Genomic DNA, 19660 nt, shown 5'->3' on the forward strand with positions numbered 1-19660 from the left:
AGATCATGACCTGAGCCGAAGGCACAGGCTTTAACCCACTGAGCTACCCTGGAGCCCGTAGAATATTTTAAAAGAAATTCAGTTTTGGGGTGCCTGGGTGGCTCAGTAGTTAAGTGTCTGCCTATGGCTTGGGACATGATCCCGGGGTCCTGGGATCAAGCCCCGTCCTGGGCTAGCCCCGCATGGAGTTGGGCTTCCCTGCTTGGCAGAGAGTCTGCTTCCCTCTCCAACTCCCCCTGCTTGTGTTTCCTCTCTCGCTGCATTTCTCTCTGTCAAATAAATAACTAAAATCTTAAAAAAAAAAAAAAAGAAATTCAGTTTTGAAAATATGTTTGAGCATATCTGCTGACTACCACTAGGCTAAGAAAACATTACAAACTTGTTTAACAGTTGCATACATGAAAATGATTTATAATTAGAAAATTAAACTTAAAAAAAAGTGAATGTTTCTAAAGTTTTTTAAAAATTACATTATTAAAAAACTGTTGATGAACACTGCTTACTAGACAGCACTCTAGTGAAAAGAACTAGTAATATTCACAAAGTATGCACATTATTCCTCTTTAACCTCATTCACAGATGAATGAAAATCTACTTATACAGCCTCTACATCATTCCAACATGCTCATGTCTCATCTCCAGTGGTACTTTCTTGTATTACTGCTAAGGACCTCTGGAATCATAAAGGTCAAGAACTTGGAGTTCCTGGGTGGCTCAGTTGGTTAAGTGACTGCCTTCAGCCCAGGTCATGATCCTGGAGTCCTGGGATCAAATCCCATATTGGGGTTCCTGCTTGCCAGGAAGTCTGCTTCTCCCTCTGACCCTCCCCTTCTCATGTGCTCTCTCTCTTCTCTCCCTCTCAAATAAATAAATAAAATCTTTAAAAAAAAAAAAAAAGGTCAAGAACTTCCCTAGAAGACTTGAAAGCAATTGAGATAGATTTCCCTTGACTAAGAACTTGGAATAGTCTGGAATCAAATCATTCCTGTCTGCCATTCCCACCCAGCCAGATGAAGGCTGCAAATGAAGATCTCTTGTATCTGCCTGGTCAGTGAGAAAATCAATGGGCAGAATAGATAGATTCAACATACATATTTGATAGGCTTCATTACATTTTTATTTGATTTTGATGAAAATTCTTTTGTTTGTAGAGAATTCTTGGTCTGCAAAACTTCTCCAAAGTTCCCAGCCTTACATGGCAGAGGGACCCCTTTGATCCTGTGTGTTCGGAAAGACAAACTTCTTGCACTCTCATGGAACTGTGGTCTCTCATTAACACCTTCAACTGAGTCTGGAGAGAATCTTTGGAATGCTCTGATCACAGGGTCCTAGAAAAACTATCACCTAATTCATATTTTCTTATTTAGAATTTTATTTAAAAATAAATGAATTATGGGGCACCTGGGTGGTTTAGTTGGTTAAGCACTCAACTCTTGATCTCAGTTCAGGTCTTGATCTCAGGGTCATGAGTTCAAGCCCTATGTTGGGCTCCACACTGAGCACAGAGCCTATACTAAAACAAACAAAAAAATTATTCAGGATACTAATTAATTATATTGATGAAGGAGCAAGGGGATGGGATTAGAGAAGGGTCAGGAGAAAGTGTCAGTGGCATTGGAAATGTTCTAGATGTGAAGCTCAGTGATAAGCTTATAACATGCATTATAATGATTTACAACTTCTGTATAAATTATATTATTTTGCATGTATCAGCTTCTCATAGTTAAAATGAATAAAATCACAAATTTAGAATAAAATGATTAAAAATTATTTTGTGAAAAATGGGTACATACTTTCTTTATATTATTAGTACAGTATTTATATATATGGTTGAGAGGGTTTTGGTTACTACCATAGTTATGTAATATGAAAAATAAAGTGATAATTCCACAAGGCAAAAGAAAACTATTTATAATACATGATTAACTGAGTATTAGATATATAATTTTTTAAGATAAAGACCTTGCTACATTAGATACCAAACTATCCTGTATTTTTTATCTTGATTTAAAACCAGTAGGGAAAATGAAAAAAGACTGTTAGAAATAAGGAGGTTGATTTTCTTTTCAGCATAGAGACTTCGTATGCATAATTCTGCCATTGCTTTCAAGGCAGGCTGCTAAAACAGATTTGAAGCATAGTGGAGACTGGACCAAACTGTCTAATATGATAACTAAGCACATATTCGTTGATTCTTGGGGATACGACCTGGAGAGGGCTTTCCTGATAGCTCCTTCCTTACCATGTCCTCTAGCCAGCCCCAAACCAGCAAACACAGGTCACATTTACTGAGCACTAGTCGAATATTAATATATATTATTTGTTTCTTTCTACCTACCTAGCCTCTATCCATCTGTCATCTATCTATCTAGTGCTACATGAAACCTTATAAGGCTGTCTTCCTCATGAGAAAATGTGATGAGAGAAGCGAAGAGTTGTCTTTTGTAACCCTGCGAGGATTCAAACCCAAATCTGAGCCATCCTGTTTTCTGGAAAGCATCAGGTCTGTGTCTCCCTCCGATGTGCCCCATCCTCTCAAAAAATGGTAGTAATAATAATGAAACACAAAATCCTCTTTAAGGAATCAAATTTGCTCTTATCTTTTACATATTTCATGAGAAAAATCCTTTGAGGGCTTTGAATTGCTAAATGAAACTGGTAAGGATGAAGAAATCCTACATAATAACTTAGTATCATAATTAAGATTTGTTTAAAGAAATCTTGCCAAGATCCTATATGCCAAATAGAAGAATCTCAAAATTGATGGCAGATAACGTTCTATTTGCAAAATCAACAGGGTTTTTTTTTTTTTCTTGACTTGGCAAAGTTGGATTTCCAGTTCCTAACAATGAATTGTTTTCATTCTGCCTATCCACTTATCTTTCTTTTCTTTTCATTTTCTCTCTCCATGAAGTAATCTGACCTAATCTCCTTTTATTTAGAAATATTATCCATAGGGGCGCCTGGGTGGCTCAGTCATTAAGCGCCTGCCTTCGCCTCAGGTCATGATCCTGGGGTCCCTGGATCGAGCCCCGCATCGAGCTCCCCGCTCAGCAGAAATCCTGGTTCTTCCTCTCCCGCTCCCCCTGCTTTATTCCTTCTCTTACTGTTTCTCTCTTTCAAATATATAAATAAAATCTTTTAAAAAAGAAATATTATTCATAAATTGTTTTCAAATTAAAGAAACCCACTCTACATATATTACTTTCCAGCATATATACTTTCCCAGAAGTATGCTCAAATGTCCTAATCAATAGCCAGAGCACTTGTTCCAGACAGCTCCATTCATTCAGGGAGATGAATAACGTACAAGAAGGCTTAGTTGGATGATCTTGAGAAAGTCAGCATTCCTATACTCAAGTTCCGTAAAATGAAACTTTTACAATTCATTAGGTCAGGGATTCTTGGCCCAGCGTTTCACGGGCCCCCAGCAGGTCTGTGGATGGAGGTCCATGATGCCACTGGAAGTAAGTGCCAAGTTTTGTGGGTATGTGTGTGCATTCTTCTTGGAGGAGGGTCTACAGCTTTCATCAGAGACAGAGTAGTGTGTGGTCCAAAAATGAAAAAGTCACTTTCCATTGCAGAAGATTATCTGTAAAGTCAGTGACAGCCGTAAGTTTTTATGAGTGATGATGTGACTAAGTCCCTATCCTAATGGTGACTATAGTCTTATTGGGAAAAATCCAAAGAAAAGCCAAGAGCAGCGATGCCAACAGCCTTCCTTGGCTTGAGGGGGGAAAACTTGATCTTCTCTGTTTCTATTTTTCTGTGAAATGGGAATAACACAGAAGAGTTTTAGAGGGCAAATAAAACAATCACTGTGTCTACATATGCAAGCAAGTCACCTGAATAAGCATAAAGAACACTTCAATTAGGCCCCCAATTCTCATTTATAGTTTGTTGCTTTGAATGTTTTTTCCCCATCTTAGGGAGTTACTCTGGCATTGTAGAGAAGATGGACCTTCAGTCAAGACAACCAGTTAAAACTGAAACATGAAAAATTCCATTGATCTATCTGTTAGAGTAGAAAAGCTTTGAGATTTGGGGCAGGCAGAACCGCACTACACTCCTTAGCTTTATGAAGTTGGACACGTTACTTAAACTTTCAGCTCTACAGATGCCTCAACCATGAAATAGGGACAGTGATACCTGGGTCTGCTCTAGGATAAATGTTTGTTGCCTTCCCCTGCATTCCTATGTTGACATCTATCCCCCAGTGTGAAGGTACTTAGAGCTGAGGATTGGGGGGAGGGTGATTAGAGCACGGGGATGGCATCCTCATGAAAGGAATAGGTGTCCTTGTATAACAGCGACCCCAGAGAACAGCCCTGCCCATCCGACCATGTGAGGACACAGCGAGAAGGCAGCTGTCTAGGAACCCGGAAGCAGAACCTCATAGATCCTGATCTTGCTGGCGCCTTGATCTTGGACTGCCCAGCCTCCAGAGAGGTTTCTGTTGTTTATAAGCCACGCCATCTATGGTATTCAGCCTGAACAGACTAAACAAGGCATAGGGTTGTTGTGACAATCAAATTATGTAAGGTAAATAGAGTGTACCGCTTAAGCTGGCACTTGGCTGATAATGAACAAAGACAGTTCCTTCCTTATAACACTGGATGAGATATTTGGCTGATACTCTTTTCCATTTGAGAATTACTTTGCTGAACTGAACTCTTTAGGTAAAATTCTGAGTTTTTACACACTTACTGTTAAAAAAAAAACATATCATTAATGAATTAGAAAATTAACCACATGGCTAGTCTGTGATTTTTAAATCCCATATAGCAATTACATTTGTGCAGTAGACTTAGATGGAACCAAAGATTAAATTCTTTTTTTTTTTTTTTTTAATTTTATTTATTTGACACAGAGAGAGAGCATAGCAGGGGGAGCAGCCCAGGGAGGGAGAGGGAGAAGCAGGTTTGCTGAGCAAGAAGCCCTACGCTGGGCTTAACCCCAGGACCCTGGAACCATGACCTGAGCTAAAGGCAGACACCTAACCACTGGGCTACCCAAGCACCCCAAAACGATTTAACTCTTTCCCAGCCTCAACAGAAACATCTTAGCAACTACTGAGATCAGCACAGGAGAGAAGCTTTGCAGTAAGGATGCGGCATATCATAATGAATGAACTGACATGAATAAAAATTCAAATTCAGCAAAATATTATTTTGTGCCAAAGATACACTAAAACATTAATATGGTCTTAATAATAACATCTAACATATATTGAGCATATAGTATGTACCAGGCTTTGTGTTAGTTTCTCTACACAGGTTAACTAGTCTAATCTTCACAGTGACTATGAGGCAGAATAATTATCCCCATTTTTATAAATAAAGAAATAGAAGCAAAGTATGTTTAAGTAATTCGTCACAAGGCCACCCAACTAGTAGTTGTCAAAGTTAGGATTTGAACTCAGGTCTGTCAGACTTTGTCGCCCATATGCTTAAAAAACACATCATTCTGATTTTCCTCAGGTGACTAAAGACTGATAAATTGTGTCACACACACAGCCTATAAGAAAAATTCACTAATTTAAGTGTCAAGTGTATTGAGAATATATATATATATATGTATATATACCACAATTTTCCTAAGAAGGAAGTTATAAGTCAGCATATGAGGTCCTCAAGAATCTAGATTTTCTTTGTACACCTGAAACTAAGAGCACTGTATGTTAATTACACTTGAATAAAAATATGTTAAAACATTTTTTTAAAAAGATTTTATTTATTTATTTGACAGACCAAGATCACAAGTAGGCAGAGAGGCAGGCGGGAGTGTGGGGGAAGCAGGCTCCCGGTTGAGCAGAGAGTCAGATGCAGGGCTCGATCCCAGGACCCTGAGATCATGACCTGAGCTGAAGGCAGAGGATTTAGCCCACTGAGCCACCCAGGTACCCCAGGCTGAGAAAAACACTTTTTAAAAGAATCTAGATTTTCAAGTTCCACTGAATGGCTGCCATGTTGGGTAGAGCCTTGATGCTCCATGTCACCTTAAAGTGGGATACTTTAGTGGCAGAGGAATTTACTAGGCTAGTGGAAACTGGTTCAAGTATGCCATCTTCACCATTTATAATCTCACCAATTATAAACTGACAGAGAATAAATAATGTCTATTTAGAATGAGAGAGAACACGAGAGGGAGGATATGCATATGTATATATATTTTGATTCTTTATGTGGCTGGACACAAACAAATAAGCAAAGATCTCTCAGGTGAAGATTATCCATCTCATTTTGTCCGTGCCCCCACATTCAAGTGGGGCTGACCCTAAATAATATCAAATAAATATAAAAACTTTACAGAAATCATTTAAAATCTCTTTCAAAAAATTACTTGAAAAGAACTTTTAACTCAAAGCAGAAATGTAGATACAAGTCCTAACACTTGTTTTGCCCCTTGGAGTGACTTGAGAGGTGAAGGATAGTTTTGAACAAATTTAGATGCTCTAATAATTTAGACAGTTCCAAAGGAATGTTTTATTTCATTTCCTAATGAGAAATAATTTTCTGATTACAGAATAACAAAAAATTGCATTTGAAAGATTCTGATTTAAAATTTCAAGACCTCAATGCTAAGCACTGTAAATAAGAGCATTTTTGTGTTTGTGTATCGTATAACCATTGATTGGCTACACTATTAAATCAGGTAAAAACCTTTTAGTGTCCAAGTCCTGGGAGGGAGCTACTTAGACTCAGTGGATTTAAAAAAATTGTTTGTTTTTCTACTATAGTAAAAATATTTACTTTCAAAATGTCTAATCATCAGTGTATTTCAGAGGCTCATAAAAATGTATGAATGAAGACAACAGCAAGAGTGTTTCCATTCTCTTTATTTATGTCTTTGAGCCTCTGAATCTGATAACGCCACTCTACAATAGGGGCCTTTCTTCTGATCAAAAAGAGAAACTCAGTGTTGGATGTGGACGGCATGAGCTGGGAATGTAATGAGTTCATGTCTTGAAAAGTGGGAGCTGCTTGTTGTGTGAACAAGCCCAGCACTGGGAAAAGTGTGACCGACTGAAGACCTCATGGAGAAAACTTCACTGCTGGTTTCTCAGCAGACAAACCCAAGCTCAAAACCCTTTTGGCTACATGTAAAAGAGGAACTCCACCGGAATGGGTGTCAACTTTTGTGGCTGAGACACCATCTAGCAGTCCTTCCTTGAGCCCTGATACCCATCACCTCTGCTCGAAATTCATCACTAAGTAGCAAATTCCTGCTCTTCATTTTGCCTAAGGTTCCTGGAGCCTCTGAGGAGTGCAGAAAGAAAAGCTTCATATTTTTTATTTTGTTCTGTTTTATGGTAAATGTAAAATAGTATCTTTAATTCTTTGTGTGTTTTGAGAATCAAATTAGATAACTATAGTAATAATTAATAAATATGCTTATTGAATAACACTCAATAGACAAAAATGATCATTTAGGAAGTGGTTAGGTAATAAATACTAGGGAATTAGTACTGTGTTAATACCTCCATGTATTACCTTTGTTTTTCCGCAAAAGCACGATAAGGTGAATATTATGTCCCCCATTTAAGAGAGGAGAAAACAAAGTTAGAAATACTGAATAATTTTTAAGCTCATTTGGGTAATTAAGTGGTAGACCTGGGATCTGAAAGCACAGGCACACCCTTGACTACTAAGCTCTACTGTTTCCCACTGCTAATGCCTTCTTGTGTGTCTTCATTTATATAGGACATATATGTTCTACTCAGACATACTGACTGCTGGTGCTGTAATCAGTCCATCTTTGCCAGATATATATGAAAGGCCCAGCATTTTTTTCTACTTCTACTTTCTACTTGAGCAGGAAAAGAGCTGAATTTGACCCCTTCGAAAATATTTCCTCTTCCCTACATTTTCCCCCTTGAAATGTATGTATGCCCTGATGATACAAAAGCACCTGCGTAAATCATCCAGGGTAAGATGGATTAGGTATGCAGATAGGAGAAGAAATGGAAACACACGAGTCAAGGGTTAATGAAGATGCACACAGGCCAGTGGAAAACACATTTAAGACGCACTGAGAAACACAGAGACAAAGGCAGAGAGGGACTGAAATAAAAGATAGATATAGGAAGGGAAGCAGAATAAACACATTAATTTTTTTATCTCATGATATAGATGAAAAATAAAGAGCAAAACTATTATTTGTTCAAATAGGTAACTACTTTAAAAATACAGTTTAATTTAAGGTGTGTACAAATAGTTTCTTTTACTTAGAAACAATGCACTTAGAATTTTCACTGATTCCTTGTTCGGTCTATTTTGTCTATTGCAATGTTTTTGCCCCTTTTTGCTCAAGATTGCTCTGAAGTTACTAATCCACCAAGGATATGAGCTTTGTGACTATTGGGACACTGCTTGGACTGGGACCACTTATCCCTGTGATTCAGTGTAATACCTTGTGCTTTATAAAGAGTCAATACATTTTTTTTTTTTTTGATGATGATGAAATGAAGTACTTCCTTCTACCAAATCATCTTAAGGACTCAAGAATGATATAGCCAGGGGCGCCTGGGTGTCTCAGTTGGTTGGACGACTGCCTTCGGCTCAGGTCATGATCCCGGAGTCCCAGGATCGAGTCCCACATCGGGCTCCCAGCTCCATGGGGAGTCTGCTTCTCCCTCTGATCTTCTCCTAGCTCATGCTCTCTCTCACTGTCTCTCTCTCAAATAAATAAATAAAATCTTAAAAAAAAAAAAAAAAAAAGAATGATATAGCCAAATGTAGGACAAGGACAAGCTGAGTAACAAAAAGATGCGCAGGCTAAGGGAAGGACAAAGAAGGGAAGGATGTATTTGATGGACCAAGCTCATAGTCAGGCTATGGAAAGCCACATGATTTCAAAGAGCCCAGATGAGAACCAGAAGAGTGAGGTGGGTGTACGACGGTCCCGGGGCAGCGTGATGCAGTGACGGCATTCTGGTCCCAAACCCGTGAAAGCCAGCAAGGCACAAAACGTACGGTTAGCTTTTTAAATAACCTTTTAAATTTATTCTGAAGAATGAAATGTGTAAGAATCTGGGTTGTTTTAATTTGTGGTTATAACATCTGGTGAACGTACAAGTTTTCAATTATTTATCACTGCAAAGCTGAACTGCACCTGCTCGTCAAGCCCAATAACAACTACTTGAAATAACAGGGTATTTTTATCTGGAGAGCCTTTGTGTGCAGGCAGTGGAAGTCAATAGACTTTCTCTTCTCTGTGGTGTCCCTTTCCCCACACTGTCTGCAGGGGTATAGCATACAAAGGGCACAAGCCATCTTTAATACTTTTTAAGGAGTACTGGGGTATAAATTATACTTGAGTGTCTTGATCATCACTTGGTTTTGACAGGTTGAAAAGCATGAAGCATACTTTTCCCAATTCTGTCATTCTGTTGGTTTACCCTCAGTGCCCAAAATAGGGCTTAGAACAGAGTAGATGCCCACTAAAAATTTATGGGAAGTGTGAATGAATGAATCTGCAGCTCTGAGCCTTGAGGCCACTCTATTTTTATTCCACCAGCACTCCTGGTCTAGGTTGAGTCCTTTCTTTTAGTTCCCTAAATCCAAAGGCCATTTAGGTCTTCTCTAGTCTGACCCTGAGAAATTATGTCCAAGGCCACAGGGTCACATTTTCCAAAATGCAAAATGCCTTACTGTTTTAAATAAAGTAATATATGACCATTAGTGAAAAAAAAAAAAAAGTTAGACAATACCAAAAGCAAAAGGAATGTGAAAATGACCACCAATCCTCTAGAGAAAAACCGACTCCTGCTACAGATGAGGAAGCCAGGGCTAAAGATAAAGGAAGAGGGATTTGCCCAGGGTCTTCTATGTCCTTTATCTTCAGATCAAAACCATGAATTTGGATGGTCCCTGATTTTTGGCTCAGGCCATCTGTTTCCTGTACATACCCTGAACTTTACCATCAAAGTTGGTTGGACCATAAAACCTGACCTTCACTTTCCCATAAGCGATCAGATTTTATAAAATCCTAAAGAGTGAACACGGATTTATTTAACACATCACAGAATAACAGACCTAGAAGGTTCATCTTGAAACATGAAAAGGTAAACAGTACAAGTGTAAGGAAACAGTTAAATGCTTCCTTTGGGAAAAAAAAATAAAGAAAAGGAATCAGATGGAACATAATACCCCAATTAGGATAAATTTGTATAAATTTACTTTAGATTATTAAGGGTACCTAACTAAGCTTCACTGAGTACATTCCTTTAATGACTAACTTTAAAGGAAAATATGTCCTTGTACACAAAACAAAAAACTAGAAGGGATGAACCATGTAGATGTGTAGAAAATTCTTAGGCAAAATTCTGGTTCTAAGGAAACCAAGTTTGTTCACTGTAATTAGAGTATTTGAAATCATAGCAATTTGGTATTAGTGCTCCTTGCACATTGATTTCCCATCTCCCTGCTCACCTAGAAAAGCAAAGATGCTGAAGATACTGATCTAGCCTGATGCCCAATTTCCTGTCCTCATTCCTGAGTCCCTCTAGCCCCAGACGCTGGCCTGGTCTGTTTTTTGATCTTGCTATATGTTGGTTTCCTAGAAAGCCATGAGGGACATAAAAGCAGAAGCACACCTATGTGTATCTCATCACTGCTCCCCCTGTCCCTAACACAGACATGGAAATTTGATTGATGCTTAATAAATATTTGTTGGGTCAAGGTATTCCATTGACTTTCAGTTGGATCGAGGCCATGTAACACATCACTGGGAAGAGTAAGAGGTATGGCCCCCTGGGCTCGGAATTGCCTATAAGATGGTGATGGCCGCTCAGCATGGATGCTCTCCTTAGTTCTCCCCATCTCCTTGACACTTTTGTCTCCTCTGATGGCTTCTGTTACGTCTTTATGACCTCTCACTCTCCCTACGCTTTCTTTCTTGACATTATCACTACTGTCCACTTGTCACCCCACACTGGGTGTTTCCAAACTTATCCTCTAATAATCATTTCTTTCCCTTTCTGAAAAAAGATAGAACATTTCTATCTCCAAATGCCTGGAGAGAATCTCCATTTACATGTGGTTTCTCCCTGAAATAAAATACTTCCCTCTGGCCAGGTACACCCAAGAATGCCTACTCTGTCTGATCTAAGTCACATTATATGTCCTTTGCCCTGAGGCCCAAATTTTACAAGATGCATTTATGCCCCATACCTCGTATGTCATTGCTTCACTGCCCCAACCTGTCCTTGAAGTCACCACAACAGAGGCCTCAAACAACACAACAGCTTTCAACTACACTCAGAATCTCCATTAACTATTAACCTTTAATATGTGGATTACTGGATTTGGTTACTTTTCTAATAAGAATAAAAATTTGTCACAAGATCCATCTGAGTCTTATAGCCTTTACATTTTTAGACCAAAGACTCCCATTTCCTAGTTGGTTTCATAGTCAGCATTTGTCATTTTTTCTGTCATTTCAACATTATAACTGCTTTTAAAACTTTTATCCACACATTGCCTTTGTTATTCAAAAATTCCAGTGTAGGCTCTGACTTAATGCAACTATTTGCTTCCTCTAGAATCTCTCTCTTCCTTGATGTTGGTTTTCTATTTTTTTTTTTTTTACACAGCATTTAGAATCATAACAGGAGAATTTTCCATAACTACTTTGGCAAACAGTTTAGTGTGCAATATATTTGGCTCTTCAGAGTGATGATCTTTGGAGTATGAAACCAGCACTATTAGTAACAGAATACAAATACTGTCCAACTTAGATCCTTACCTTTCTGCTTCCAGACGCATCTCTTCCCGCTTTTGCCTCCTGAGTTCTCTGCGACGTTCAAAATCATCCATGGTGTGGCTTCAGGTCTAGGGAGACAGGAGAATCTGGACCTAACAGGGAGGAGGTAGGTCAATATCACAGATGAATCAAAGTGTTTCCCATGAATCACTTTCAGCTTTGGCCCCCTGCCATTTCTTCACCCTCTCTCTTCTTCTTTACTCTGAAGAAAAACACCTTAGAAGGCTGGCAAGGTGGCTAGTGACCAATTTCTGGCTCCCGAGCTGAGTCCTTCATGTACTAAATTGAGTCTCATTCATGAAACTTACTTATTAGAGACAAATAAGTAAAGATCCCAGGATTACAGTTAAAAATCAATAAGTAAAAACCTCAGGAGACAGAGAGACTTTGAAGATTTGAAATCCTGGTAATAACACTTAAGAGCTACTGAATGATTTTGTTCTTTGTAACTTTCTGAGCCACAGACAAAGGTTATGAAAAAGTGAACAAAGAAAGAGGAAAAGAGAAAAAAGAAAAAAAGAAGTGGCACAAAAAGGAATATGTAGGTACTAAGAGAAAAGGAAAAGGAAAAGAATGAAAATAGTAATAAAATAATAGAAGTATCCAGGCATAATTTGTATATTTTGAAAGAATATTAATATCAGAATGATTAAAAAAAAAAAGACCACAACAATAATACCATGAATAAACGTAAGTCAGCAGCATTTTTAAAAGCAGTTGCAGATGATCAAGCTGTTTCAGAGCTCCAAAGTCCCGGCTCTTTGTGACCAAACCGTTTTATCCTCTCCTACCTCCTCCGTGATGGTTTTAATCCCAGAAAGATCTTCCCTTTCCAGCTCTTCAACTGAGGAACTCGCTTCCCTTGCGCTCCTGTGCCATGAAGCCAAGGATTCCAGAATTCCCCTGCAGCCCCCAAACCCAAAATGACTACCAGAAAAGGGGAAGCGGGCTCTTTTTGTCCTTGCTTTGTTTACAGAGCTGTCAGTGGTTAGTTAAACTCGGCCTGGAATCTGGCATTTAAGGCCTGCTTGAAGATTGTTTCCTGTGTGGAGCGGGAGGCCTCCACTTCCTCTGGAATCCTAGACTCTCTGCTGCACTCAGATCACAAAAAATATTTTCCAGCCCTTTCTGTGCACACGAGACGAGCCATTTGCCCTGCGTAGGAAAATAAGGAGCTGTGCAAAACGTAAAGCCATCGCCTAATGAGATTTTTGCTTGAGGGGTGCAAAAAGCAAAACTCGGAGTTTGAAGCCAGGCTCAGAAAGTATCCTAAATAAATTGTCAGATTCTTTAATTTTTCAAGCATTTTCCCCTGAAAAAAACTCACAAAAACAAAAATAAAATCTCTGCCAACAAAAACACAACTACGCAATGTTTGCATTTTTCCCCCTTTCTTATCCCTCAGGGTATTATTTATACTGCTTATAAATCTTTAAGAAATTTGAATTTTGGTGTTTATTGGGAATTTTAAAATTTGAAGGTGTTTCTCCATCTTACTCTTAACAAGAGTACTTTCTAAGTACTCTGCTGGTTATGAAGAAAAGAAACTGTTTTCCTTTACTATTTCATCAACCATAAATATCTTTTCGTTTTCCAGCTTGATCTCTCCATAGTTATCAGAATGGACAACAAGTGATTTGAGCATCCCTTAAGAGGTAGTGGTGGTGGGGGGGTGTGTGTCTCCGCCCCCCCCGCCCCACCCCCAAGTGGGCTCCCATTCTGAGTGCAGTGCAGGAAGAGAAGGGCCCTATGGGTAGTGGGACTGAACTTCGGGGACTTGAATCCTAGATGCAGGGAGAGAGTAAACTCTTCTCATCCCTTTTTCCGCGCAGTCTTTTGTTGTAGACGAACCACTTGGCTGATAACTATAGCAACAGCAAACAGAAATGGGAGAAAGAGGTCTGTCTGTAAGTAAACAATTTAACTTTTTTTTTTTTTTAAAGATTTTATTTATTTACTTGACAGAGATCACAAGATCTCTCTTGAGAGAGGCAGAGAGGCAGGCAGAGAGAGGAGGAAGCAGCCTCCCCAGCGAGCAGAGAGCCCAGTGGAGGGCTCGATCCCAGGACCCTGGGATCATGACCTGAGCCGAAGGCAGAGGCTTAACCCACTGAGCCACCCAGGTGCCCCTCACTTTTCTTAATTTATCCAAGTAGCTTGAAAAGCATCCCCGAAACCCTCTGCTCCTTCCTCCCCCAAGCTCTGTTGGCCTGTGGGCTGCTTGGTTAGTAGCCACGCCTTGAGTTCCCCAGGCTACACAGGTGTGCAGGTGCTAACAGCAGCGAAGTCAGTACCCCCAAGCAGGCTGGGGACACGCACGGTTGCCAGAGCCTGGCCATGTCTCGGAGTGCTCACAGGGCGGGGAGACTGAGTAAGAGCATGTGGCCCCTTTGGCTGCTCGCCCTCCCAGGCTCTCTCCCCACGCAATTTCTTCTTTGGTTACCCATTGTCTCCACCTACTCCTCACCTTTTAGTACTTACTTGGGTGCTTTTTGTTTTCTTTCCCAGCCCTAGACAAAGTCTATCTGTCCATTTATTCATGTGAAAGCTGCGGAGCATGTATGTGGGGGCACTAGGGGTGGGGGAGGGGGTCACTGTTGGATGCATCTACGCAGACACGTACCTTTCTGGGTTACAGTTTGTGGACATGTGGCAAGAGCATCTGAGAGAGAGGAGAGTGCACACGTGCATGATGGAGGTAGGACCCTCCATTAGGGTATATGAGGTTGTGCAGGAGAGGGAAGGTGTGTATGATTATGAAAATGGTTCTCAGTTGCTCTCCCACCAGGCTGGGGCTGGAGGTCTTCCTTAATCATCACACTCTTATCCCCCAGAGCTCCTCCAAACTTCTCTAGCACTGTCCTATTAAGGGGAGCCATGTCTGGGGAGACTGTAAGTGATTTTCCCCCCTTTACTGGGGAGCAGTGGCTTCCATGTCCCCAGCTCCTAATCTCTCATTTCCTCCCCTACCCTCAGTCAATGCTGAGTCTCTTCTAGCAACACTGGCTGGGAAACAAACTCTCAACCAATGTCAAGGCAAAGAGATTCTGTAAACTGTGGAGCTCTAGAGGGTCACAAATGGTCAGGTTAGCCTGAAGAGAAGTATACGCTGGGGAAGGTATATACCCATGAATGTGACAGATGGGTTCTTGAAAGTTTTTTTTTTTTTAATTTTTTATTTTTTATAAACATATATTTTTATCCCCAGGGGTACAGGTCTGTGAATCACCAGGTTTACACACTTCACAGCACTCACCAAAGAGGTTCTTGAAAGTTTTATGAGAAAAATTAAATTTTTGTATTGTAAGGGAGGATTGTAGTCATGCTATTGAAAAGACTCCAACATGACTTCTGCTGATGAATCATTAGCTAGGATACCTGTGTCTTTTCAATAAGAGCTCCCAAATACTAGATTTTCTTTCTTTCTTTTTTTTTTTTTTAAGATTTTATTTATTTATTTGACAGAGATCACAAGTAGGCAGAGAGGCAGGCAGAGAGAGAGAGGAGGAAGCAGGCTCCCTGCTGAGCAGAGAGCCCAATGTGGAACTCGATCCCAGGACCCTGGAGTCATGACCTGAGCCAAAGGCAGAGGCTTTATAACCCACTGAGCCACCCAGGCGCCCCCAAATACTAGATTTTCTTAAGACAGGGCATAATCTATGCTGCTGTAGTTAAGAAATAAGTCAGTGTTACAGATTCCAAATCAGTTAACATGCAGCCCTTTCCTTCTGGTAATGACACCACAAAATCCAGTTAAGGGCAGGAGAACATTGTGAGCAGACAGCTTTCTAATCTACCACTCAGTTATTACGATGAGAAGCCAGGGAGAAAGCTAAGTCCTATCTACCTTCAAATCATCACAAACTGAACAATGATTGGGTTGGGGAAGGCCTTGGGATATTTGGGCAATGTTATTGCTCATCTTGGAATGCATCAAGAATAAAATCTATTGTGTCAGGGACACTGGAGAAGTTAATGCAGCATCCAGAAGACTCTAACATTTATTGAATATGTACAATGTGTTGGGTTATTTTTTTCTTACTTTTTTTTTTAAATTAATGGATATCATTCCTTAGAATAGTTTCAAGTTTAAAGACAAAATGAACAGAAAGTGCAGATTTCCCATCCTTTCCTCTCCCCTGCCCAGTTTCTTTTATGTTCATACTGAATTATGTAACCCTACCCCTAAAAAATATATTGAAGACCTAAAGTCTCAGAATATGACTTCATTTGGAAAGAGTGCCTTTGTAGATCTAAGTCAAGCTAAGATGAGTGGGCCCTAATCTGATATTGTTAGTGTTCTCATAGAGAAGGGAAATCTAGACACAGGAGCAGACATACACAGAGAGAAGACAGTGTAAAGACACAGGGAGAATGCCCGGAGAAGGCAGAGCTGAGAGAGAGAGATGGAACAGCTTAGTGAGAGGGAGCCCTGCTGACACCTTGATTTTGGATGTCTAACTTCCAGAACTTTGAAGACAATGCTTGTGCTGTCCTAAGCCCTTCCTTTTGTGATACTGTGTTATGGCAGCCCTAGAAAACTAGTACAACCTAATTCACACCTTGTAGCTGTGCAGTGCATTTGTTACAACTGATGAACCCCTACTGACACATTATTATTAACTAAAATCTATAGATCATATTAGGCTCCACACCTGATGTTGTATCATGTATCAACCATCTAGTATCAGAACAGTTTCCCTGCACTGAACAGCCCCTGTTCTCCATCTCCTCACCCTTCCCTCCCTCCCCTGCCCCAACCTTTGGCAACCACTGATCCTTTTACTGTTTCTGTAATAACTATGCCTTTTCCAGAATGTCATATAGTTGAAATCATACAGTATATAGCCTGTTCAGACTGGCTTTTTGCACTTAGCGATAGGCATTTAAGTTTCCTCTATGTTTTTTTTTGTGGCTTGACAGCTCTGCTGGGCCACTTAAAAATATGTTAAATTATTTTATCTACATAATAAACCTGTAAAATAGCTATTAAAATCCCTGTTTTGCAGATTTCAAAGTGTGTGCTTTTAACCACTATAGTATTCTTGGACTAATCTATTATTTCCCTCTAGGAATTGTTTCCCCTTTCAAGAAATAAATGAGAGTGCCCTGGGAAAGTTCTGAGAAGACTATTGTCAGTGACCTTTGGTCTAATTCATTGGATCATATAAACTTAGGTAAGAAGTGATCTTCAAAATTACCCATGCCTCTTCAATTGTACACCCATTTGGTTTAAATAACAGAATTATCACGTCTCAGTGATCTCAATTAAATTAAACCTTGCAGATATCGATTAAGCCTCTATTATTTTGTTGTTTATTTATTTATTTATTTATTTATTTATTTTTGTTACTTCTTTTTAATACTCATAAACCAGGACGCTCGGATTCTGGACAGTATCACTGCATACTTTTGTCATATTAGAGTTTCTTCTCTTGCACTGCACTTCCTCTTCTGACCACTATAACTTCATCCCCAATGTAACTATTTTTCTTTTATTGCAAGGAACCCTAATGTTTCAAGACCCATACCATTATTATACAGATCTTTCTGACTAGTCACCATTATTTACCCACTGCAAATTTCACGGTCTGACTCATTCAGTGAAGTCCCAACAAAAAAACATGTATACCATCAATATGCAATAAGCATTTACTGAGCACCTACTGTTGTCCCAAGTTTTATCACATGCCCTGGGGATACAACAGTGAACAAGACTGAAAAGGTCCCTGTCCTCCTAGAACTTGTATTTCAGACTTTCTTGTTACTTTAAACTTCTACCAGGTCTATCATACCCATCTTCAATTTTGGATCACAACTATGAGCTGTATTCTGGTTTTTATTCTCGAGATTCAGGGCTTTGTGGATGGATCCATGTTTCCCTGCCTCAAAGTTCTGTGTGAATTTCAGCTGGGTGCTCACTGTGGCTAAGTGATGCTTCTCTCCAACCTACATGTACCGGGTGATTCCTGGGTGTCACATCTCCCGCAGGATTCCTCACCTCTGCCCTTCGAATGGTCTTCACTCACTTCAATCCCTCGGTTGTCTTTCTCCACAAACCCTTGGCAAACAGTGATCTGGACTCAGACTTAGGAATGTGAAATGAGGTGCTTGGACTAGACAAGGTCCAAGGTTTCATCCTACTCTATGTAATATTATGGTTCCATGCCTGCTCTCCCATCCAGCAAAGATGGATGCATCAAACATGATATGTCCATGTTTCCTCTTTTTCAGGTCTAAATGATATCCAAGTACATGCTCTTCTGATTTTCTAATTTAGAAAGCATTAACTTTCTTTCCAAGCACATTGTCTGATGGCATCCTAGATAAAACTATTTTATTGCTTCTCAACCACGTCATTCAATTTTCCTTCTCTACACTTGCAATTCACACATCGCATCCATCTGGAATGGGCTCCCCATTTCACTGTCCATATTCTATTTAGTCATGAATTCCTAGCTCAGATTTCACTTTTTCATTTTGGCTTTCCTGAGGACTCTAGCTTAGAAGTGACTATCTCTCTCCTCAAACATCTATCATTTATTTTGGTAATTAATAAATGTACTGCTTTGCCACTGCTCGATTGTTCTAACTAGTATTTAAATATTTTATTTGAGATCATATTTTCTGTATATTTTCATTCTTAAGGCCACTTATGAATATAGATAACCATTGCTTAAAAATCTCTTCACTATCGGGACATAGTAGGCACCCAGGAATTATAGCTGATTTGAACCATCAGATTTTTATTCTAGATTTTACCATTCTGAGTATGGAAAATGTAATTCCAGCTGATTCATCTCTATATTTTATTGACTGATCAGTGTTTGCAAAGTGAATTAAAGACTTTGGTAAAAGACTATATATGAATCTCAAAAGTTATATAAACCCACATTTGCAGTAGTTACACAGTAAATCTGGCAGTGTTTTCTTTTTGACTGCAGAAAATGAACTTTTGTCCTTTTTAAAAAAATTCAATTTATCAACCTGCTTTGCTCTTTTCTGAACAGAATAGTTCATTTGGGACTCAAAAACCAAATAAACACATGGATTGTAACATACAGTTTGGACTTAACTTTAGCTCAACCTTCACCATCTTGTTCCAAAAATCTGTGCTACTTAAGAAAAAAAAAAATACATGCAATCACCAAGGCACATTTGTCAAGACCAGCAATACTGAATAAGAATCAAAGGGATCAACCTGAAGAGCTCTATCTTCTCAAGCTGTTTCTGTTCTCCAGTCAGTGGAATCTAAAACATGAAGCCCCACTAAGAGCAGGCTAACAGGTTATGGCCTGTTTTGTTTTGTTTTTTCTCTCCATTCCTGCTCAGTCTTTTATCATTACTTTTTCTCTATTTGTATTTCTCCATTTGCAAAACACTGACAGACTTAACGTGACTAAAATCAATGTCTTTGTGTCCTCTCTTCACCTTAGTTAAGACTGGACAGTTTGGGCATTTAAGATTTATGAAGCGATGGTGTTTATGTACACTGATTCCAGCACTTGGGAAGACAACACATTTAGGGACTTTGTTAGCATAAACATTTCTGCTCTATTTGGAGCACTTCTGATCTGTAGGGCAATCATTGTTTGACCCTCTCGTAGGAAAAGTAGATTCATCTCCATTTAAAGAAAGAAGACTGAGACGTATAGAACTTTGGCAAGAGTTCCTGAACCACAGCCAATCAGTGGGAAACCACCGCTGGTATTTAGAATAATCTCTACACCATTCTGAGAAGAGTGAGGAGAAGTGAAAATGTGGAACACAATTACTTCTGTGCCCCCCCCCCCCCAGAGTTTAAAATACTTTTCCTTGGTAAACTCAAGGAAACTACACTGAAAGGCATAGGTTAATACCAATTTAGAACAGGCATGGGGCCACTTCTGCTCTT

At 39.5% G+C, this 19660-nt stretch overlaps 1 protein-coding gene across 5 annotated transcripts in view; it reads right to left on the reverse strand.

Moving 5' to 3' along the window:
* Window positions 1-19660, reverse strand: part of CALD1 (caldesmon 1) — a 185720-nt gene that overhangs the window by 87389 nt on the left and 78671 nt on the right. For 4 of the 5 annotated variants that reach the window (XM_082693298.1, XM_082693297.1, XM_082693295.1 and 1 more), the window contains exon 3: window positions 11749-11858. In XM_082693298.1, the coding sequence (XP_082549424.1) occupies window positions 11749-11819 (71 nt within the window). In that variant the 5' untranslated portion in view covers window positions 11820-11858. Of the gene's footprint in view, window positions 1-11748; window positions 11859-12557; window positions 12774-19660 lie in introns of those variants that run through there. The other variant, XM_082693299.1, reaches the window with a different exon arrangement.

This window comes from Mustela nivalis, assembly GCF_964662115.1.
Source record: "Mustela nivalis genome assembly, chromosome: 12".
NCBI classification, from domain to species: domain Eukaryota; kingdom Metazoa; phylum Chordata; class Mammalia; order Carnivora; family Mustelidae; genus Mustela; species Mustela nivalis.